The sequence below is a fragment of the Poeciliopsis prolifica genome, unplaced genomic scaffold (genome assembly GCF_027474105.1).
Source record: "Poeciliopsis prolifica strain line A6 unplaced genomic scaffold, Auburn_PproV2 SCAFFOLD090, whole genome shotgun sequence".
In the NCBI taxonomy this organism is placed as follows: Eukaryota; Metazoa; Chordata; class Actinopteri; order Cyprinodontiformes; family Poeciliidae; genus Poeciliopsis; species Poeciliopsis prolifica.
This window is the reverse complement of record NW_026562465.1, coordinates 381,030-405,000: the sequence shown is the minus strand read 5'-3', so window position 1 is coordinate 405,000 and position 23,971 is coordinate 381,030. Positions and strand designations below refer to the sequence as shown.

Sequence of the window (23,971 nt, the reverse complement as noted above, 5' to 3'; positions counted from 1 at the left end):
GCTATATTCTCTCTCTCTCTCTTTTGTTGCAAGAAAGCGTGAAGTCAGAATCACAGTAAATATGTCATGAATCATTAAACAGGAAAGGAGACAACTATGAATGGAAAAAATCAATCAGTTTAATCACTATTTGCTGATCTTTCAAATATGCTCAGTTGCAATGCTTGGATGTGCGCCATACATTTAAAGATCCAGTGTTATATTGAATTCACTTTTTGCAGGTTTCTGTCCTTCCATTTGGATTTCTCCTGCTTCTAAAAACAGTCCAAACGTTGCAGGCTTTCTACCATTCTCACCATCAACAACTTTATATCTCCAGGCAATAAATCCACACACATCCAACCATCCATAGACAATCTAAATGTTTGGAGGTCATACAGACACAGATCCTAATTCAAGCAATGTGGCCAGTTTTCTTAGATGTAGTTTTGAATTGATTAAGATATTGTGTTTTGTAAAGCACAATAGCATCGACACTTGAAGGCAACCAGATTGCCTTCAAATGTCATGCATAGATGTGTAAGAAACTAAATAAAATAACTCATGTCTCTGATAAAGAATATTACAATCCAGGTTATGATTGCTATGCACCTTTCGTATGACCTACTTTAAATGAAACATACTATTGCTGCATGCTGTTCATTATGTAAAGGGAGAAAGGCTCAGAAAAATATGCAAGCATAAAGGGGCAGTAAACAGCTGAAACAAGGTCTGGTCTTACACAGTCACACAATGAAGGGATCAGTTCCACACAATGCCTCAGGGCAACAATGTGAAATCTTCTCAGTTCTGTAGCTTTTTGTGCTGCTTGGAACAAGGAATTAATAGCATTCTTCTGAGCTGCTCTGTCTTTCAACACTTACATGTCCAGAATAAAATGTTAACTCCTGCAAACTTCAACCATATTGCCTTGAGAATATTTACAAACAGATGTGTTAACAAGGGACTAGCAATCCTGTTTTCAGTTGTTTTTTTATACATTAACTTATTTCTGTTTATCTGTAGAATTGAATGAAAATGAGAAAACTCTGCAGAGGCATTTATAGTTTCTAACCTAAAGCTCAGTCCAGGGCCGTGCAGAGACCTTTGTAGGGTGAGGGCTCAAATTTTAAAAAGGGCACATTGAACAAAAACACCAAACAACATAGCAACAACCCATACGAATCAAGAATTAATCATTGCTGTTATGTGGGGACAATGCAAAGCAAATGTAGTCCTGGAGGGCTGAGTTGATCTGAGACTGTAGCTGTTAAACGGACCAGAGGAGAAGGTTGTTGATTATGAAGTTATGAAGTAAGCAAATTTCATAACTTGTCAGTAACTATGTCAGTCCACTGATGCTCTGCCATTTTATGAATTAAGCCCAAATAATATTTATTTAACCTCTAGAACAACTTGGCTGCAGACTGATTTATAGATTGAAAATCTCGAAGGGATTAATTCTATATAATTTTTTGATGTTAGCATCTCTGAGATTTAGAATTGTGTCAAGGCAAAAAAAACTCAGTAGCTGCTGGTAGGGGCCTCCAGACATCCAAGGGCCCCTAGAAATAGTTGAATTGTAACACGGACCACAGATCTAAACCTGTAGCATCATTCATAGAGAATGACAATGCTATTACATTTTATTTAATGGATTCAGCTGAGGAAAAAAAAATTGTGCATTTAGGATTTAATTAGGAAGTTTACTTTGTAAAAGTTTAAGGGATCATCTTGATAGTGTGATAGTTGTGTTACCATGCCTACAATATGATGTAATCTTTGTGTTTGAAGTGGGTTTGTTCACAAATACATCACAGCAAAAAACCAATAATCAGTGATTGATTTTAAACTCTGCCAATAAACTTGGTCTCCCTCTCACAGACTTCATCCATCCATCCATCCATTATCCATTCACCCTTCTCTCTAACGGGGTCGGGAGTTGCTGGTGCCTCTCCAGCTGCGTTCCGGGCGAGAGGCGGGGTCACCTGGACAGGTCACCAGTCTGTCGCAGGGCATCACAGAAACAGACCAGACAAACAACCATGCACACACACACTCACACCGAGGGAGAATTTAGAGAGACCAATTAACCTGACAGTCATGATTTTGGACTGTGGGAGGAAGCCGGAGAACCTGGAGAGAACCCACACACGCAGAACATGCAAACTCCGTGCAGAAAGACCCCGGGCCAGGAATCGAACCCAGGACCTTCTTGCTGCAAGGCAGCAGTGCTACCAACTGCGCCACTGTGTGCAGTTGGTAGCACTAGATAAGGCGCCACTGTGCATCTTATCTATATTTAAACATGTTAGTGATGCTGGGGTTCTTAGTAGGACTGGTTTCAGGTAGTGAAGGGTTCTGTCTAAGACCCCATGTTACCTTGGGTCAGCCCTGCATGAACAGCTGCTGCAATGTGCATCTCTGGAATCTACCAGGAATCTATCAGGAATCTATCTGTAATCTACCAGGAATCGATCAGGAATCTACCAGGAATCTATCAGGAATCTATCAGGAATCTATCTGTAATCTACCAGGAATCGATCAGGAATCTACCAGGAATCTATCAGGAATCTATCTGTAATCTACCAGGAATCTATCAGGAATCTATCTGTAATCTACCAGGAATCTATCTGGAATCTACCAGGAATCTATCTGGAATCTACCAGGAATCTATCTGCAATCTACCAGGAATCGATCAGGAATCTACCAGGAATCTATCAGGAATCTATCTGGAATCTACCAGGAATCTATCTGGAATCTACCAGGAATCTATCTGCAATCTACCAGGAATCTATCAGGAATCTATCAGGAATCGATCAGGAATCTACCAGGAATCTATCAGGAATCTATCTGGAATCTACCAGGAATCTATCAGGAATCTATCTGGAATCTATCAGGAATCTATCAGGAATCTATCAGGAATCTATCAGTAATCTATCAGGAATCTATCTGGAATCTATCAGGAATCTATCAGTAATCTATCTGGAATCTATCAGGAATCTACCAGGAATCTATCAGGAATCTATCAGGAATCTATCTGGAATCTATCAGGAATCTACCAGGAATCTATCTGGAATCTACCAGGAATCTATCTGGAATCTATCAGGAATCTACCAGGAATCTATCTGGAATCTACCAAGAATCTATCAGGAATCTATCAGGAATCTACCAGGAATCTATCAGGAATCTATCTGGAATCTACCAGGAATCTATAAGGAATCTATCTGGAATCTATCAGGAATCTATCAGGAATCTATCAGTAATCTATCTGGAATCTATCTGGAATCTATCAGGAATCTATCAGTAATCTATCTGGAATCTATCAGGAATCTACCAGGAATCTATCAGGAATCTATCAGGAATCTATCTGGAATCTATCAGGAATCTACCAGGAATCTATCTGGAATCTACCAGGAATCTATCAGGAATCTACCAGGAATCTATCTGGAATCTACCAGGAATCTATCTGGAATCTATCAGGAATCTACCAGGAATCTATCTGGAATCTACCAAGAATCTATCAGGAATCTACCAGGAATCTATCTGGAATCTACCAAGAATCTATCAGGAATCTACCAGGAATCTATCTGGAATCTATCAGGAATCTACCAGGAATCTATCTGGAATCTATCAGGAATCTACCTGGAATCTACCAGGAATCTATCAGGAATCGGCCAGGAATCTATCAGGAATCTGCCAGGAATCTATCTGGAATCTACCAGGAATCTATCAGGAATCTGCCAGGAATCTATCAGGAATCTGCCAGGAATCTATCAGGAATCTACCAGGAATATATCAGCATTCCCCTAGTGGACTCTATGTCAGTCCACTGATGCTTTGGAGACATTCTGATTTATTTAATTGTGGCGTGTTTGGCTTTATGCTGCAGTTCTAATTATTGCTGCAGAATTTTCTCTCATATTTATTTTGTGAACTCTAAATGCTCTGGACCGAATCTTCCTTTAACCCTTGAGGTTCTGCAGTAACTTCTATTTACAGTCGCTCACCTCCAGCCCAGATCCCATCAGCGGCTTTAACCCGTCTGGTAGAAACGTTAAAGAGAAGCAGAGCAAACAGTCAGCAGGTGGTACCGGGTGGCACCAGGCTGGTACTGGGGCTTTGAGCTGCATTGTGACTCCCGGTGACGGTCGGTACCGTGTCTCAGTCAGGATGTCTGATATAAAGACAGACATTCATTCCATCTGTCGGTGGTACTGACTCAGACTGCCTGTAGAACCGGGCTTTCAACAGAATGATTAAGTTAAAGTCAGAAGTTTCTCTGCAGCTGAAGTATTTCTGTGTTTAGGACAATTATGAACATATAATTAGAAACAGTTTTTCTAACCAGTGTATAAAAAACATTCTTGTCCATAATTTGTCAGTTAGAGGACACAGATCTGAGCCCTCCTCCTCACCATGGGCCCGGTGTCTGAACAACATGGAGGCAGAAACTGAGTCATTATTAGACTGAGAGCAGCCAGACTAGTTTATTTAGCTAAATTGTTATATTTAGCTAAATATTGCTGAGGCCACAAGCAGGCCTTCTGACAGACAGATAATAAAAAATAAAAAACTGAAAAAATATTGCTTTTGAAAATATTTTTTAAAACACTCAAATAGGGCTCTTGGGGCTTCAAGGGTAAAAGGGACGGGTGCTCAATCTACCCCCCCCACCCTCCACACCCCACCTCTTCATGTGCCTGACCCAGACAGTGTGTCAATACCAAGTTAGGACAATAAAAATCTAGAAATAGTTCAAAAATCAGAATTATGTGTATTTTTGTACTTACTACTTATAGGTCTCTGAACGAACATATTCAAAAACATGGGAGACACCAAGTTGGAACTGGTCTGCGATGGGAGTGACCCATGGATTGTTCTCTGCTTTGAACACCTGCTTAGGCCCAGTTAAATCCAGGTTACCTGGAGACATAGAGACACAAACATAACAACACAAGTACACTTTGATTATACTATCCCTTATTTTTATGGACTGTTGTGCCTGAAAGTTTTTTGTTTTTGTTTTTTTACAAGTGCACCTCACAACATCTGAACCCAATCAACTTTAAGTTGTAGCAGAAAATGTAAAACAGGTTGGTGTCAAATAGTTCTGCAAACTTCAGGGGTTCACTGGAGGGTATGGTATCACAGCTAATTACCAAATCATCTGATTGCCTTTTGTTAGAAACAAATTCTGACATACATTTGATTTGCACCAATTGAACAATTCCTCTCGTCAATACTCAAATTGATCCATTCTGATATTTTTGGGGTGTGTCATATGAGGACATACAATTGTGCTCATGATTTTACATACTTTTTCAGAATTCTTGTTTTTTTTTTTTCAACTCTGACATAACAGGGAGAAGTTACATGGCCAAAATGTCCGTACTTCAGAGTAGAGGACAACCTGCACTTTTTCCATTGTCGGTCATTTTGACTAAGTGTCAAAAAAAAATTCTATCAATCTGTTTTTACCCATGTATTTTTAAAATGATATCTACATTTAATTGCAATTCATTTTCATTCCATTTCAGTTGAACAGATAATCCACATTATTGCATTTTCAAACAGAATACATTAAACTTTTTATCTTCAATTTTTCATATTTTATCAGAAATTATACAAAGCAATTGCTGTGTGTTTGCACCAAATGCTCAAGTGTGTGCAATGTCAAAATGATGGATGGCTGTCAGATTTTTCTAAAGACTGAAAATATTTGGTGGATGCAACTGACAGTCTGAAGATACTTCAAGGATGTTTTTATTGGCATTCCAGCTCACTTAGGTGTGTATATATTAAAATTTAAAAAGTAACTTGAAGCTGTGTTAGGTGCAGTTTGAGTTCAGGAGTCTGACGGTTGGAGGGTAGAAACCGTTTCTCAGCCCAGTTTCTTGCTCTGGATGTTCATCAGCCTTCCTTCTGCCTGAAGGAAGGGGCTGGATCAGACTGAACAGTCCTTCATGAGGAGGAGCGCCCTCCGCCTGCATCATGATGTGTAGAGGAGGTGGAGGTCCGAGGTGCAGCTGCTGTGCAGGTGCAGAGAACGCTCTCCACCACACAGCGATAGAAGCTCCTCAGGACTGAGTTCACAAGTTCATACAGTACAAGGCTTAACCTCATGGATACTGTTCTTTCATGTAAAATAGACTGTTGTTCTGACAGTCAAAAAGGAGTGAAATATATTTAGAGATATATGCCGGGTAAAATGTAATATTAATGCCATTTTACCGTTTTTCAAGTTTGTGTACACACATTTTTGGAAATATGGCAATGTAAGACAATTTCGAACAGCATAATACCCATCATCTGCCGACAAAATTTCATGTTTAACACCCATGAAGGAACTTGTAATGGCATGTTATGAGAATTATCAGACCAAAACATGTGCATAAATCAATATTGACTCCTTAATGTGCATTCAATGTGAAATTAACACAAATGTGCATGTAGATCCAAATTTAGATAATGGTTGAAACACTGATATAGTGTCAGGTATGGTTGAAACCCTAATGTTGATTCAACATGAAAGTCACCAACAACTTTCAATACCGTTTCAACGTCAGGCAGAAACATTGAATTCACGTTGAAGCCTAATGTTGTTTCAACGTTTTTTCACTCATATTTTGCTGACACATCTTTGCCTCCTTCATCTAGAGGAGCACTCTTTCCCTATACTCTTTCACATTCTCTATATTAGAGATTAAAAAAAAGTTTGCTTTGGCTTTTCTTATGGTCTGTGCAAGCCTATGTCATGCTTGAGTAAATCTTAATCAATAGATAGCCTAGATTTTAAGTATTTCCTGAATGAGTCTCAAGATTTTAACAAGTTTATTCAGTTTTCATCTAATCATGGTAGTTTGTTCCTCTTTATAGGTCTATACCTCCCCCTGCAGGCAAAGGAGGACATCACCTCTGAGTTTATTGATAACACAACTTGTCTACATTTGTGGAAGTTTGTAGTTTGTCTGCTATTTTCAGGACTTTACTATGGCTCTTAGATATAAAGTTTGGTTTGACATCATACAAAGTAGAGTCACTGTATAATTTTGTGTACCTCTGTTCTATTAGCTTTCTTGAGAACAGAATACTATTGTAATTTGACAAACCAGTCCAAAAAATTAAATGCCTTGGCAATTATTTCAGTCTTACTTGAGAACAGAAGATCTATTACAGTCTGAGATGTTTTTTATTAATCTAGTCAGTTTTTCAACAAGTTGTTCAAAGTTATAATGATTTGTAATTCTGTGTGTCTGAGTGAATGTGGCTGTACCGCAGAGCGCTTTAAATGCAACACTCTACTAGCATAGTTCTTTTCTGACAGGAAATCTAGAATCTATTACAAAGAGTGTAGTTAGCTTGAATTTGTTGGTGTAACAGAGGGAAAAAAAAGGAAAGAAAAAGTTTTTTTCTGTTCAAACCATGTTAGCATAAAGGTATGCTGTAAACAATGAAATATCTTGACAGTGAGAGGATCCATGTATGCAGCCAGTACAACCAACACATTGAAATATTTACTAGAAACCAGTGTGTCTTTAAAAGATTTTGGCACTTAACATCAAAAATGGTAATAAAGTTGGATAGCAGTAAATTATGCATAGAAATGGAGTAAAGCCTTTGTCCATAGTTTGCCATGTTATGATGATAAATTGAAAAATCAACAAAGAAAATCTCCAGTTGCTAAGATACTTTTTTATATAGTCTTGCTAACATTAGGGTGAGGTATTGATGAAAGAAGAGAAGATGTGCATGTGGGTATGTTTTTGTGAGTACCAAGTTCAGGAGGCAGAACGGTCAGTCTGTTGCCCTGGATGTGAAGCTCTTTAAGTTGAGCCAAGTCACCAATCTCTCTAGGTAACGAGACCAGATCATTATCTCGGAGACTCAGCTGGACACACAAAGAAAAGGATAAAAGTACGTTAGCATTACACAATTTCTCAAATCTTTGAGCACCTATAAATTTAAATCAGACATTCACAGATGGATATTCATATACATCTCAACTTCAGGCTCAATGTAATGAGCAGATTTATTTGTACAAATTGCCTTTTTAAAAATCAACCTTGCAAAGTCAGTGCGTCCCCATCGTTAAATAGGGCAGGAGCCCCACCCTCCTCAATGATATTCATTGCACCTTTCCTCCTCACTAAATACACTAAATTGAACTGAACTAGGGAGGAACTTGTAAAAATCAGACTGTAGCCACTAAGCATTTGGTCAACTTTCAATTAGTAAATTTTACTGAAGTCTTGGCTGGTGGTGCAGCTGTTCTTTACGGGATTTAGCAAAGTCACAGACAAGGTGAACAGAAATGTGAAGCTTCAAAAATGGACTCAGCACACTTTTCCCTTCAGTTGTCTGCTTTGTGACTGTCAAATTCTCCTTTAATTTGTACAATTTTCCAACTTGAGAAAGGATTGAAACATCTACACAGATTTTTTAGCAACTATATTCCACTCAAAGGACCAAGAAGTTTTCTTCATCAATCAGTATGTCAAGACATTTCACTTATTTAAGTTTACATTAATAAATTTTACTTCAAAAGCAAAAAAAAAAACTAAACAAACCTTAAAAATAACACTAAGTAAACTACTGTGAATCAACCCACAAAGTGCTTAAAGCCAAAAGAACAAAATAAAATAGATTTAAAATTAATATTTACATTTCAAATGTTTGTTGATGTTTATCATGTCATAAAAGTTTCTTTTAAAAAGCTAATCCAGGTTGTAGGCAACCCAGCAGTGGAATCTCGCAACAATAAAGTGTCTGCCAAACCGGCTTCCTCTCTGTGTGTTTGTAGATGTACCCATTGTAAATTCACTGAATTCAATCAATTTCCTGCTGTTGCGAAGTCCTCTTTCAGGAGGAGCGAATGCTGCAATACAATCTGTTGGTTAGTCAGAAACATTTTAGGCTAAATGTAAGGAACTGAGAATGCTGTACTGCTTGACTAACTAGGATCACTTGCTATGTATGTATGGTAGAATTGAAAAGATTTTTTGTAATGTGCCTCGATCTAAATTAATGTAAACTGGCCCAATAAAAATAAACTGAATTGAAAAAAAGGAATCCTTAGGACTGTGAGAAGTTCCTCCAAGCAATGCAAGATGAACATGTTCAGATAAAGATCTGCCACCATATCAACCCAACCCTAGCATCTTGCTCCTTCACAGTGTTTCAGTTAATCCAGGTTGTCTACAACATTCACAACAGCCTCACAAGATAAACACTTCCTGTGGTTAATGAATGATTATTCCACACATTTGTGTATTTACATTCATTTTGTTCCTGACAGTAGAAAACCTTATCAGTCCAAGTTGTGTTAGTATTACTGGAGTGAACTTACAATTTGCAGCTTTGTCAGCTTCCCAATGTCAGGAGGAAGTAATTCAAAGTCGTTGTCACTCAAATACAGCGCTCTAAGAGTGGCTACAAAACAGAAATAAGATGATTGTGTATCAGTTTGAATTTTCCCACTTGTTCCAAATGAGAACACACAATGTTACACACAATGTGTTCCAAATGAGAACACACAATGTTACACACAATGTGTTCCAAATGAGAACACACAATGTGTTCCAAATGAGAACACACAATGTGTTCCAAATGAGAACACACAATGTGTTCCAAATGAGAACACATTGTGTTCCAAATGAGAACACACAATGTGTTCCAAATGAGAACACACAATGTGTTCCAAATGAGAACACACAATGTGTTCCAAATGAGAACACACAATGTGTTCCAAATGAGAACACACAATGTGTTCCAAATGAGAACACACAATGTGTTCCAAATGAGAACACACAATGTGTTCCAAATGAGAACACACAATGTGTTCCAAATGAGAACACACAATGTGTTCCAAATGAGAACACACAATGTGTTCCAAATGAGAACACACAATGTGTTCCAAATGAGAACACACAATGTGTTCCAAATGAGAACACACAATGTGTTCCAAATGAGAACACACAATGTGTTCCAAATGAGAACACACAATGTGTTCCAAATGAGAACACACAATGTTACACACAATGTGTTCCAAATGAGAACACACAATGTGTTCCAAATGAGAACACACAATGTGTTCCAAATGAGAACACACAATGTGTTCCAAATGAGAACACACAATGTGTTCCAAATGAGAACACACAATGTGTTCCAAATGAGAACACACAATGTTACACACAATGTGTTCCAAATGAGAACACACAATGTTACACACAATGTGTTCCAAATGAGAACACACAATGTTACACACAATGTGTTCCAAATGAGAACACACAATGTGTTCCAAATGAGAACACACAATGTGTTCCAAATGAGAACACACAATGTGTTCCAAATGAGAACACACAATGTGTTCCAAATGAAAACACACAATGTGTTCATTTGGAATAACAAAATCAAAATCTGGAAGGCTACATGTACTTTTAAATGAAATGTTGAGCATTTTCTCAATAGTTTAAAATAAACTTTCTGAATGAAAATCCCCCTTTCACCAATTTTTTAAAATAAAAGATGTACGAGTTTCAGCACAACAACAAATTACATGCATTTTTATGTAAAGAAATAGTATAAATGAAATATTATATATTATATGCTGTCATCTAGTCGATATAAAACAATACTACAACGAGACAAAATACTGAATTATTGCCATATCACATTGTTCACTGGTCTCTGCACTGTGAAGGCCGGTGGTCTCCTCACTGAGCAAGTGCAAAATGCATCTGACACAACTAGGAGAAGGAATCATAGATACAATTACAGAAAAGATGGCTGGTCAAATATTTCAAAGATTAAAAATATAATAATGATGATAATGGTAAAATAATGGACAAATATCATCCAGTATGCAAATTTTGAGCAGAAAGAAAAACTAATAAGTGCATCATCATGGCATAACTCTTGCATCTGGATGCTCTGAGACTAACGCCAAGAAAAAGTTCCCAGGTTATTTTGTCTGCCGCATGTTCCACATATCGAGTGGACAAAAAACATCTGAGTGGGACATATTAGCGCAGCCAGACGACTGAGAATATTCATGCAATATAATAAAAAAGAAAAACACCATATTTCATAACATAGCTTGTGAACTTGTTTACTGGTAATAAACGTGATTCTGATTAACATATAACATTTTTACAACAACTGAAGGTAATAGTGACTTGATCGTGTTATGAAATGATACGATGGTGCCTGGAAAACATAAAATATTGCTCTTATTATTGCTTTTATAGGGAACCCTGGTTCTCACCAGTTACAATTTGTACTGAACTGTGATGTCTTTAATTGCTAGACTTATGCCTTCATACATTATTTTAAAACCAAGCCTCATCAGGCAGGTACATATAAACATGAACAGAGTCTGAACTATTTATCTATCTATTATATTCCTGATAGTCAGGTGGTACCCAGACTTGGTAATATAGATCCAAAGTAGGGCTGGAAATGATTGATAAATGAGTTAATCTAAAGTTCATTGATCTTATCGATCGACTAGCAATTAACTGGTAACAGCTGGAGATAAGCACCAACACCCCTCACAGCCCCACTAGGGATAAGATAATGTACGGATCGAATCTCTTAAGTTGCTAAATAGGAAGATAAAATATTAAAAGAATCAAATTAGTGAAACATGTAATCCCCAGAACAGATGTTAATACAGAAGTTCTGACTGTGAAGAGGACTGCAGACTCCATGTCTTTGCTGTCTATAATCTGTGGTGATGGCAACACTTTGGGCTGGTAGTTGTGATTCTAATTCAGCTACCTTCCTGTTGCACTGCCCCTTTAAGGAGGTGGTTATTGTTGCTGAATAGACACCTATCCCAGGAAGGGATGTTTTATGTTCCCTTCCTGGGATATCTCCACCATAATTATTTCTCCAATTGCCTAACCCAGACAATCTAAATTGATAAAGAAGTGCAACAATGAAGTATCCCTTTCGACCAATTACGTCATACTGGATCTAGATACCTCTCTTTCTATCAGAGAGGTATCTACATATACACTGACTGAACCTCTATGGTACAGACATCGCTCACAGTCATGGTGAAGAAGACAAAGCAGCTCTAGATGCGTAATTCCAATTTTTTTTCTGAAATCTGATTGTTTTTGCATTTGTTTTGTAATTGTTCATATTTCAGACATCTTTGCAAATGATTTATAACCCCAAAGCAACCTACTTGAAAAATGTAGACGTCAAACAGCAACAAACTGTTAACAGAATTAATTAAGACTGGATGCCTTCGAATCAGTTTAAAAGTTATTCAGCAATAGGAGCTGAGAGTATGGTCAAAAGATCCTAAGACGAAGGAAACTAATAAAAAGAAAGCACAACAAATAGCAGGTGCCCTTAGTTGAGGATTTATTGCAAAGTCTGAACTGGGAGCAGTGAAATTATGATGTGATGAACTTCACTGACACAAACAACTGTTATAATTATAATTTTCAGCCATTGTTTATGTTCAAATTTACTGAATCAGGCTTTTTCTAGACTTATGATGTATTTTTCATGGACGTAAAAGTAATATGAAATGCCACACTACTGATTGACTGCATTCGCTTTCAAATCTATCTGATACGTATCTGATTTAGTATTACTTATGCAACAAAGCACATTTTTGAGGCCTGAAAAGATCAGAATTTGCTCATTCAATCTTCCATAAGAAAGTGGAATATGGATTGCATACAGGCAAAAAGTAAGTCAATAAAAAAATGAATTTACGTGGCATTTGCCTCCTGTGTGAACACCCAGTCCACACATAGATGACATTAGGTCAAATCTGGCATTTTGGGAGACCAGAAACAATCCGTTTTGGAAATAAACCCCACAGTGGAAAAATGCCGGTTTCATTTTCATGTGAGTGTCCATGGGAGCCATGTCTTTACTGAAACAATGGCATGTCCTTCTGTAAACTGCATTGATCTTCCTCACAAATAAACATGGTGTGTTCAGTGTTGTTTGCAAATGCTCACTTAGATAGAAAAAGTTTCCAGGCAGAGAACCAGAATTCTGGTTCAGGTTGTTGTAGGTTAAGTCCAACACCTCGAGAGCAGGAAGAGATCCAAATCCTCTGGGCAAGCCACTTAGACGATTCATCCTGTATACAGAGAAACAAAGCCAGTTTCCCACTTATCTAGAATTTAAATTTAAAGCAAAACACTCACTCATTCATTCATTAATATTCAATATGCTATGTCAGAAGTTGTGAAGTTCAAAATCATAAACTCTAAGGTCCTGTTTCAGAAAGTGGTCAAGACATCTGAGTAAAAGGCCGTGACTCTGAGTACACTTAACCAGCTCTGTTATACTCAGGGACCTCGGTTTGAGAAGATGAGATGCACATTACTTAATATTCATATTTCTTTGAAAGCGTTGTATCTTAATACAACGCTTTCAAGTTGCATATAGGCCAGGTCTATATGCAAATACTTTATGTAATGTAAACACAGAGATAAGGGAGAACAGGTTTGTAAAATGCAGAGTATTATTAAAGAGATTAAATTTTATTGTAAGTAAAGACAGTATGACAAAATGAACAGTGAATATACATTATTCATCCTAACAGTTACTCAGATGTCTGGCTTGTTTGCCTTTACTATGAAAACACATCACTCTGGAGGAGAAGGGAAGACCAGCTCAGCTCAGTTCAGGATGACTGCAGTGTCAGGGTAGCTATTAAATTCTGCAGATATATTTTTGCGTTCTGGTCTTCCGGTTTCCAGATCCTAATTTAACAGAGTACCAGAAATAAAACGTTAGTCCATGCTGTGATGATCTGGTTGACCGTGGACTGATAGATGCTGTACCAGTCACCAAGATCAGGTGCTTGGATGCAAGGAAAATATAATTTAACAAAAAGCATATTTCATTAAATATTCTTTACTGCTTTGAAGAGGAAATACAGTAGTTGTTGATATTTAGTTCAAATAAAATCACCCACCTTTCTTTTTTTGCGGGTGGAAAGAGTAAAGAACTGTAGTAAAGTATAAAACTTTACTTCTCTATCAAATCACACTCATATTAAGCTGGTCTCTGCCACAATAACTCTTATGATTTTACAGCAGCAATAGTACTGCTGTCTTTGATAATTGTATTTTAATATTCTCCTTATGATGCCATTAATATTTGTATTACCATCAGTAGGAAATATTTTGTTATGTGGAATGACTTCATATTACATGACATAAGGACTGTTGGAAAAAAAAATATTGACAATCTGTCAATGTCAAAAAACATTGACAGATTGTCAATGTATGTCTAATTTGACAAATCTGTCAAATTTAGTTGACAAATTTACTTAAATTTGTCAACAAAAATAAGGGACATTTGTTTAAAAGCTCACATATCACACCATAAAAACCCAGGTTGCTGTTTTTTTTTATGAAGCAGATGTTGTACATTTTATACATTTTTCTACACATGAAATTGTCCTAGTTTTACCTACAAATTACATAATTTGGAATACCAGGATACTCTAAAGGAAACGCAGTCCTGACAGACCTCAGTGTTCAATATACCTCAGTCTGTTTAATTGGTTTCTGTGAATGATGAAAGGCCTCAAACATGAGAAACTTAAAATGTTACATACCCAAGATTGAGGTGTTTCAGCTTCTGAAGACTACTGATCTGAGTCGGGAGCTCTTCAATCTGGTTGTTGAACAAGTTCAGAACTTCCAGATTCTTCAGTTCTGAGATGTTAGGAGGCACAGCTGGAAGAGAAATTTTATGGACCCCAATTAAAGTACTTTCAGAACTTTATATCTCTGCAACATTACAGATGTGGATCTATGAAATTAATATTTAAAAACATTTGTGTACAGTAACACACATCTAGAGGTAATCTTATGAGTGCTAACCTAAAGAATTTCAATTATGGTTTTCCTCAATTAAAATTGCTGCTAGACCAAGTTCTCTATTGGTTCAGGAAAAAAAACGGTCAAACTAAATGTTTTATCTAGTTATTATTTGACTCTGCTTTGGTTTTATGCTGACGGTTTTTGTGAAGATATTCAATGTAACCACAGAAATATTACTTAGCCCAGTATTTCTGAAGACAGATGCTCTAACAACACCACCTTAGTTTATTAAACACAGTTTGAAATAACTAATGGTGCTTCTGAAAGATTCCCTTTCCTGATCAGCTGATCTCTGATCAGTAGCACCTGGAAACAAGGAGCAAAACTAATTTTAGAGAGGTTTATTATGCAAAGACCAACAGGTCAACTATTAGTATTGTAGAACTAAATTAGAAAAAGTTCATGGATTCAGTGAACAAATACTTAGACAGCCTGTTTAAGCTACTCATCATGGGTGGTTTGCAACAAATCCCTAGAAAAGTATCCAAAGGACCTGTTTAAGATCACATAACAGAACTTCCTTCATGCTTTAGACAACTTAAAGCCTTTGAAAATTTCTTACAACCTGGCTTATTTGACAGATGACTTTACAGTGATGATGTGATATTATGTAAAATCAACTTTTTTCAGGTTTGTATTCAATTTTATTTGGCCATCAAAAAGATAGCTGGAGTGTTGTTTTGATCTTTCATGCATTTGAGGGACCTTTTTTTGTAAATGTATACTTGTATTCATTTTCACAGTGCATGGTAAGCATCTACATATTGGTATATGATATAACAATAATAACATAGTGTTATTATTGTTATATCTCATGTTTTTCTTTACGATATAACATATTGTTATATCGTAAAAAAAAAAGAAAACAGACTGTGTACAATTATTACTCAAATTGTAGATTTGAGAATTAATTTCATTGTTGAACATCTACTGCACTCTCTGTCAATCCAAAATGTTAATAACCTCTCAAACCTGAATATTTAAGAAAGTAAAAGTGAGATTTTGGCTTTTTTAGTACAATATCTATGTGTGCAGAATTATTGTGCAACTGAATTCAAACTGAAACTTTTCCCATCTCACTTGTTTGTTGTTATCTTTAAAGTGAGAATACTAAATACACAACTTAAAATTGACAAACTTTCTGACATTTGAAAAATATATCAGTGACCAATATAACCACCTATCTTTTCAATAACAGTTATAAGCCTTTCACTCATAGATTCTGTCAGTTTCTTGATCTGTTAACGATCAACTTTTTGTGCAGCAGCAACCTCAGCCTCCTAGACACATTGGATCAGAGATGTGATGAAAAGCACAATTTCTCTATGGGGTTTAGTTCTGGTGAGGAAGGGGGCCACTTCATTCTTCTTTCATCTTTAAATCCTTTACTGGCCAGACACATAGTGGAGTACTTTGATGCATGTTATGGAGCATTGTCCTGCATAAAAATCATGGTCTTCTTGAAAGATGCAGATATTTTCCTGTATCACTGCTTGAAGAAAGTGTCTTCTAAAAACTGTCAGCAGGTTTGGGAGTTGATTTTGAATCCATGTTGAACCTGAACAGGTCCAACTATTTCATTTAATGATACCAGCCCATACCAGTACCTCGCCTTGCTGCCGTGGAGCTCTGTGCCCATTACTGTGGAGTAAAGAGCAGGTCCATCCATGTGGTCCATAAAGAGTCACTCTCATCTCATCAGTCCATAAAGCTTTGGAAAATCTTTCTTAAAATCTGTCTTGGTCCGGTTTTGACATTTCAACAATATCTCTTGTTCAGTGATGGTCAGGTTTCAGCCTTCTTTACCTTGGCCATGTCTCTGAGCTCTGAACATCTTGTACTTCTGGAACTCCAGGTAGGTTGCAGTTCTGGAAGAAGATAATGGGTTCCTGACAGCTTCATGTTTGAGTCTTCTCAAATTTTTAGGAGTTTGTTTACGTCTTCTTTACTCAACAAGTTTCTTGTCTTGATTTAACCCTTAGATGCTGTTGCCCTTGATGGGAATTGATACTGCCCACTGAAATGGAGGCTTTATGAATGTCACTAGGGTTATGATTACACTAATGAATGTTTATTGTACGAGTTAATGTTTTAATTTGCACTAAACAGAGATAGCTTGGGGAAGAATATAGAAGATTTCAATCCAAGAATTCCTGGGTGTGTTCTTTCACTGATTTTAACTGTGGTAAAACAATGAACATACCGTATTTTCCGGACTATAAGTCGCTGTTTTTTTCATAGTTTGGCCAGAGCGACTTATGTGTGAAATTATTAACACATTATTATATCATATCACATGTTATTTTCACACAAAACCACAAGAGGCCTGTGTTGATAATTTCAACATTGGCGGTAATTTACAAAAACAACTGAGAAAGGCTTAACAAAAATGGCTTCAAAAAGAAAATCATATTCTGCAGATTACAAGCTGCAAGTAGTAAAGTATGCAGCCAAAAACAGTAATCAAGCAGCAGAAAGAAAGTTTGGAGTTAGCCACAAACATGTATTGAACTGGCGAAAAGTGGAGGTGTGGCGGTTACTCTTACTGAAATGAAGAAAACCAAAAAAAGTGGTGCTGGCATGTTGTGGAGATGGATCAAAATTTCCACCAATGATAATTTCAAATAAAAAACTATGCCAAAAATCCAATCCCCCGTAGTTCCAGAGGCTGTGAATGAGAAAGGGTGGATGGATCAAGAAATGATTAACTTATGGCTTACAAAGTGCAACAATAAGATTCCGGATGGCTTGTGTAGAGCATGCAATGCTCCAATTGTGATGGATAGCATGTGAGCACACTTCACACCACAGTTAAAAAATAAATAAAAAATGTTCAACTCCATACCTGCCATCATCCCTGGAGGCTTAATTAAAATACTCCAGTCACTTGATATCTCCGTGAATAGGAGCTTTGAGGCAGTCTTGCATAACCTCTGGTAACAGTGGATGATGGATGGAGAGCACAGCTTCACGGCAACCAGGAGAATTCGCCGTGCTTTCCTGAAAGTCATTGGATGGATCGACAAAGCATGGACTTCAGTGGCAACCGAAACCATTCTGTCAGGATTCAGAAAGGCTGGAATCATTGGAACTGGAACTGAGTCTGAAGAGCGACTTAGAAGAGAAAGCACCACATCTTCTACCGCCTGAGTTAGTGTTGTTGTTTAAAAGCAACAACGAGGATGCTCAGGATTCAGGATTTCATTGGATTTAGTGATTTGGAGAGACACAGATGGTTTGGTAAACTTGTTAGCATGTTATTTATGCTATAGTTATCTGAATAACTCTTAATATGTTATGTTTTAACATGTATGATGGAAAAGATTACAATATGGTCACATCTGCTAGTCATGTCATATGAAAGGTTTATGAACTCTCATCAAAAGAACTATTTAGGTTACATGTACAAGGTTGGAAGGTTGTTTTCCACAGCTGCTATCCCTTATCCTTGTATAAAACAGTCTTGCATCCAGACGGGCTTGGTTACTGATTGTCTTATGAGCTCTCTGAGTTGTGCACAATTTATGAATAAACCTGATTGAGTGATTCTACCTGAACAGTGCATGGAAATACCGTTTTTCCATGACACATACCAGGCACGTTCTCAGTTTGTTGTTTATGTAACGTTAGCATATCGTACAATTATTCAGCCTGTTGTTGCCTCTATTCTATTTTTAACTTAAATTGCCTTTCAAGGTATTTTGATAAATTCCTCATTAAGCATAGCTTTAATGAAGCTACATTTGTAGCTACATTTGTAGCTTCATCAAAGAATAATATTGTAGAGGAATATAATTATATTAATAGTTAAAAATGATTTCCTTTGGTTGGTTCGCATTGAGATATGTTTCAACCTAAAATAAATGTACCGTGTCAAATGCTCTGGGTCAATCTGGAATTCAGATTTGGAGAGATGTGGAATAACAATCACTTAAGAGAAGAAAGATGTTAGTTTTAAGCTGTTGTGCAGGAAAGTTCTGGCACCCGATTTTTCCCCTGCTCACCTGCAAAGGAACCGGGCCGGAGCCCAAGACTTGGGAAAGAATCTCTGTTTGGACAGATAAGGAACAAACAACTTGACTAATAGTTCTTCTGATGGAGCAGATTTGATTCCAGGAAGTCAACTCCCAACTCTATGAACTTCTAAATAGATATCCAGTGCAAAATGGAGCCAGAATTGCTACGCAAATGAAGGGGAGTAACACCATTGGTCCAAGCTTCCTAATGCACACTAGTAGAGCTGGGACTCTATAAAAACTGATGTCAGAAGCAGAAGTCAAAAGATTTTGAATTTCTGTAATGATGTAAATATGACGTTTTGGTTCCGCAGATGTGCATTAAATCTCTTCCTGCTTTTTGGCAATGAGCAGAAGGAATTTGAGTCCATGTATTTATTTATGTATTCCATAAGTTTAGGCACCTTTAAATTCCTCCATATTATTTTTTTAAAAATCAACAAAAAGTGATAAAATTAATAATCTCAGTTATTGTTTCAACAAGTGTTGCACAATTCAATGCGTTTCAATTCCATAAACAAAAAAAAGGCAACTCAATGACCAACTGACTAGCAGAGCAGGAGTTTAAATTAGCGACTCAACCACCGCTGTGTTCATGACAGGCTTATGAATAATCGAGAAATAATTATCAAGCCTAGAATTCTGATCCTAGAACGGACTGAATGTGATTGCTTGCAGGGTGCAGGCGGATGCCACGGCAAAGGGTGTACTTAAACAACAAAGAGAGAGAGAAAGTAAAAAGGTACCAGTGGTTTTGAGCTGATCACCTCAAAACCATGTGAATGACATGTGAGTATATGTCATTCACATCAAACATCAAATAGGACAAATATACAGTATTTCATTAAGTTTTCACAAACAAATGGATTCTACTGTGATAATTATGTGAAATTAAATTAATTATATCCTTTTCCTTTACAGTGCTCTTTGGTTCCTCCTATCAGTCTGTAGTTTCTCAAGTTGAAATCATCAAACCAAATTTCAAATCCACCATAACTGACTGACAGCTGCTGGCCTCAGGTTTGCAACCAGCTTCTGACTGAGAAACCAGTAACCTAGAGTTTAGTTTACAATTTGTATGTCTTCGTGTCATGAGGTAGATCTCAGCCGGCTGGTGAGAGAAAAAGTAGATCTTGGTCTCAAAAAGTTTGAGCTCCCCTGGTCTAGGTATCCAGAAATAACGGTGCCATGCCATAAGGTGATGATGTGCTGGATTTATTAGGTAGCTATTAGATAGTCCTGTTGCTCACATTTTATATTACATTAGTGGAAGGACTACAGTTAAGACATGTGAGTTGATGGGCGAGTCAGTCAATCCTCTCTCAGGGCAAGCAAAAAGAAACAGTGGCTGATTTTCAGACATTTGCAGATTGGTGGATGAGATTGTTTATGTATTTATCTTCCAATTACCAACCACCCACAATGAAGAAAAATTTGGGCGGTTCATCAGTGCAAACCCATACCTTCCTGAATGCTGAATCTAAACTTTCTGGTGATCCAAACTGACCTCAAACAGGTCATGCCTAATGAGATATGATCAAAAAATTCTAAAAGTCTTTCTATTTAGGATTTGTAAACAAAATACAGAGCTTCGTAGTACAAAGCTATATTTTTAGCCATAGTGGGTGTTGAGCTGGTTGTGTTTCACTGGTTGCTCTGACTGTTAGTGAATGTGTGAAAAAAAAATTACTGGGTATTTTTTAGTGAAATTGATGAATTTATTGTGTGATAAGCAAGAATTGTAACTGTGTAATTTGGTCATGTTAACTGATCTAAAAATGATACCAAAAATGTGCACAAAGTAATCAGCACATCTTTACTTTGTTACTGTTGTAATGACAGCAATTATTTAAAGCTGTTTACATGTTTTCTTCATTCTGGCAACAACTGCTTATTTAAAATCAAATCAAATTTTATTTGTATAGCACATTTCAGCAGCAAGGCATTTCAAAGTGTTTTACATCATAAACACAAAGTCATGCAACATAGAATAAACAATATATTGTTTCATATTACATTTCAAATACAATTCTAAACAGAATGTGTTTTTAGTTGAGATTTAAAGGAAGTCAGGGTTTCCTCTGTTTTACAGTTTTCTGGAAGTTTGTTCCAGATTTTTGGTGCATAGATGCTGAAAGCTGATTCTCCTTTCTTGGTTCTGGTTCTGGGATGCAGAGCAGAACCAGAACCAGAACCTGAGAGTCTGGAAGGTTGATACAACAACAGCAGATCTTTGATGTATTGTGGTGCTAAACCGTTCAGTGATTTATAAACTAACAACAGTATTTTAAAATCTATTCTTTGAGCTACAGGGAGCCAGTGGAGGGACTTTAAAACTGCTGTTATGTCTCTATCTTCCTTTTAGTGAGAACAGGAGCAGCAGCTTCTGGATCAGCTGCAGCTGGAGGATTGATTTGTTGGACAGGCCTGTGAAGACGCTGTTACAATAATCAATGCGACTAAAGATAAACGCATGAATGAGTTTCTCTAGATCTGGCTGAGACATTAGTCCTCTAATCCTGGAGATGTTCTTCAGTGATAGAAGGCCGACTTTGTAACTGTCTTTATGTGGCTCGTAAGGTTCAAGTCCGAGTCCATCACTACTCCCAGGTTTCGGGCCTGATCTCTAGTTTTTAGTTGTAATAACTGAAGCTGTGCATTGACTCTAGATCTATAGCTCTAGATCTATAGCTCTAGATCTATAGCTCTAGTTCGTTCCTCTTTAGGTCCAAAAATAATGACTTCAGTTGTGTTTCTGTTCAGCTGGAGAAAGTTTTGACACATCCACACATTTATCTGTTCTAAACATTTATTCAGTGATTGGATGGGGTCAAAGGTCACCTGGTGACATTGTAATGTAGAGCTGTGTGTCATCCGCATAGTTATGGTAGCTAATATTATTTCCTATTATAACCTGAGCTAGTGGGACAATATAAATATTAAATACTGCAGTTCAATATAATTGTAAAGCGAAGGGACCATCTTACCTGTGAGCTTGTTGTGACTGAGGACCAACTGAGTAATGTGAGACAGAGTGACTGAAATGAAAACAAGAAAAAAAGTCAAAAATGCACAAATCATTTTTGAACAGTTTTAGGAATACATCATAGCTCTGAATTAGCACTGTTCAAACTTACAAAGAGTATTCTTGGCCTCAAATAATGGATTTGTGTCTGTTCTGGTTTTACAAGACCTCAATGCTGATTTTGACACAGTTGGCCACAATATTTTCTTAGAACTGTTTGAACAAGTAGTTATCAAGAGAATAGCACTAGGCTGGTTTAAATCCTATCTGTCCAACAGATTCCAGTTTGCTTATGTGAACATACTTTCACACTCCAGGGTTACATGTGGAGTATCACAGGGCTCTGTTCTTGGACCATTGCCCTTTATCCATCCGTCCATTTTCTTCCCTTATCCAGAGTAATGTCACAGGGTTGGCAGCCACAGTAAGAAGGCCCAGACTTCTCTCTTCAAAGCCATTTGTTCCAGCTCATCCAGGGAATCCCATAGCATTCCCAGGCCAGCCAGGAAACATAGTCCCTCTAGCATTTCCTGGGTCTTCCTTTGGGTCTCCTCCTGATGGGATGTGCCTGGAACACCTCACCAGGGAGGCATCCAGAGGCATTCTGACTAGATGCCCAAGCCACCTCTACTGGCTCTTCTTGACGTGAAGAAGCAGCGGCTCTACTCTGAGAACAGCCGCTGCTCTTCCTCAGAGTAATCTGTCTGTCTCTGAATGCTTGGTCAGAAAGATTGCTGAAAGTCAATGACACAGCGATTGTTGCCATGTCCTCATCCAGAAGGAGTTAATGCTGCAAGTCAATGGCTAAATGCAATTAGTTTTGTTAAATAGAAACTTTTCAAACTATTTTCAGTATACATGATTTAACTCTTTTTTTTTTCTTGAGTGCCTTAAGACAACATTTGTTGTGAACTTACAACTTAATTGGAAAAGGAATAAAAAAAATGGTAGTGACATAAAGTTATTCCAACTTGCTGCTACCATGAGATTGATATAGTTTAACAATGCAAAACAGAGAACACAAAGCCCAACTTCAAACATATGAAGAATTTATTTTCTAAGAATGCAGCTTAGAAAAAAACAGCTTTAAGAGTAGAGAAAATTCATCAGTCAATTAGATTAATCTTTCTGGAAAGTAAACTGCTTAAAAATATATTTTGTTACAACCATTATCATGGCTCCATGTCAGCTAATTAGATGGATTCCTGCATATGACAGGTTTTATAATGGGTCATGTGCAATATGCATGACTCTTCTATGTAGTAAGTATAATGGGAAAATATTGTCCCATTTTTATTTTTATTTTTTCTGTCCAATTGGTCAGTGCTACATTTTCAAGTTCAAAACACTCCCAAGGTTCAGTCTCTCAGATTTGTTGAGTGTTTGTGACCTTGGAAAGAAGCTGAGGATCATAACGTTGCCCTGCTCTGCATTCAACTGATGGTGTTTTTTGTTGTTGTTGTTTTTTGCATGTATTGTTGTGGTTTGAAAGCACACAATTCTTGCCACATTATGACAGAGTTCAATCTCATCTAGTCTTTTACTCCCATGGTCCTAGGCGTACTGAAGAATAATGGTAAACATTCAAATTAATTTTCATAAAGAAAGCAGTAACAAAGTCAACTACTGAAACTATCTTAATCATAAAGTCTGGAATCATTTGTTCTTTTAGTCCAATCTCAATTTTTTTCTAAGTACTCACTTTAGAAGACTATCTTAGCTAAAAACAAAAGCTGAAAAAGAAGATGCAACTTTTTTACAGAGTACTTGACACATCACAGAATTCAGCATTTATGACAGCATGAGTTTATGGGAAGAAATCTCCCCCCGTTCTACAGACACGGATCTCCACTTTTCAGCCTTCATCCTCCAGTTTTACAAATGAAGAAGAGCTTTTAGCTTACACAGGCCTGGGATGTCCAGCATGTTCGAGATCCCCCTGTCGCACATTTCTACCTCAGGAAGGCTCCTGTCCCGACTTTCCTCCACGATCTTCTTCAAAGATTTTGACATCGTTCTGAAAAGATGGAGGCGAAACGCATACGACCAGGATGCAAGCAGGAGAAGAAGCCAGGAAA

The 23,971-nt window shown here is 37.3% G+C and overlaps 1 protein-coding gene across 1 annotated transcript in view; it reads right to left on the bottom strand.

Moving 5' to 3' along the window:
- rsu1 (Ras suppressor protein 1) overlaps window positions 1–23,971 on the bottom strand; it is a 30,745-nt gene that overhangs the window by 6,591 nt on the left and 183 nt on the right. The window contains exons 2-8 of the mRNA XM_055022760.1: window positions 23,798–23,910; window positions 21,856–21,906; window positions 14,585–14,705; window positions 12,969–13,093; window positions 9,329–9,411; window positions 7,756–7,870; window positions 4,773–4,905 (exon numbers count right to left, since the gene is read on the bottom strand). Coding sequence (XP_054878735.1) covers window positions 4,773–4,905; window positions 7,756–7,870; window positions 9,329–9,411; window positions 12,969–13,093; window positions 14,585–14,705; window positions 21,856–21,906; window positions 23,798–23,906 — 737 coding nt within the window. The 5' untranslated portion in view covers window positions 23,907–23,910. The remainder of the gene's footprint in view (window positions 1–4,772; window positions 4,906–7,755; window positions 7,871–9,328; window positions 9,412–12,968; window positions 13,094–14,584; window positions 14,706–21,855; window positions 21,907–23,797; window positions 23,911–23,971) is intronic.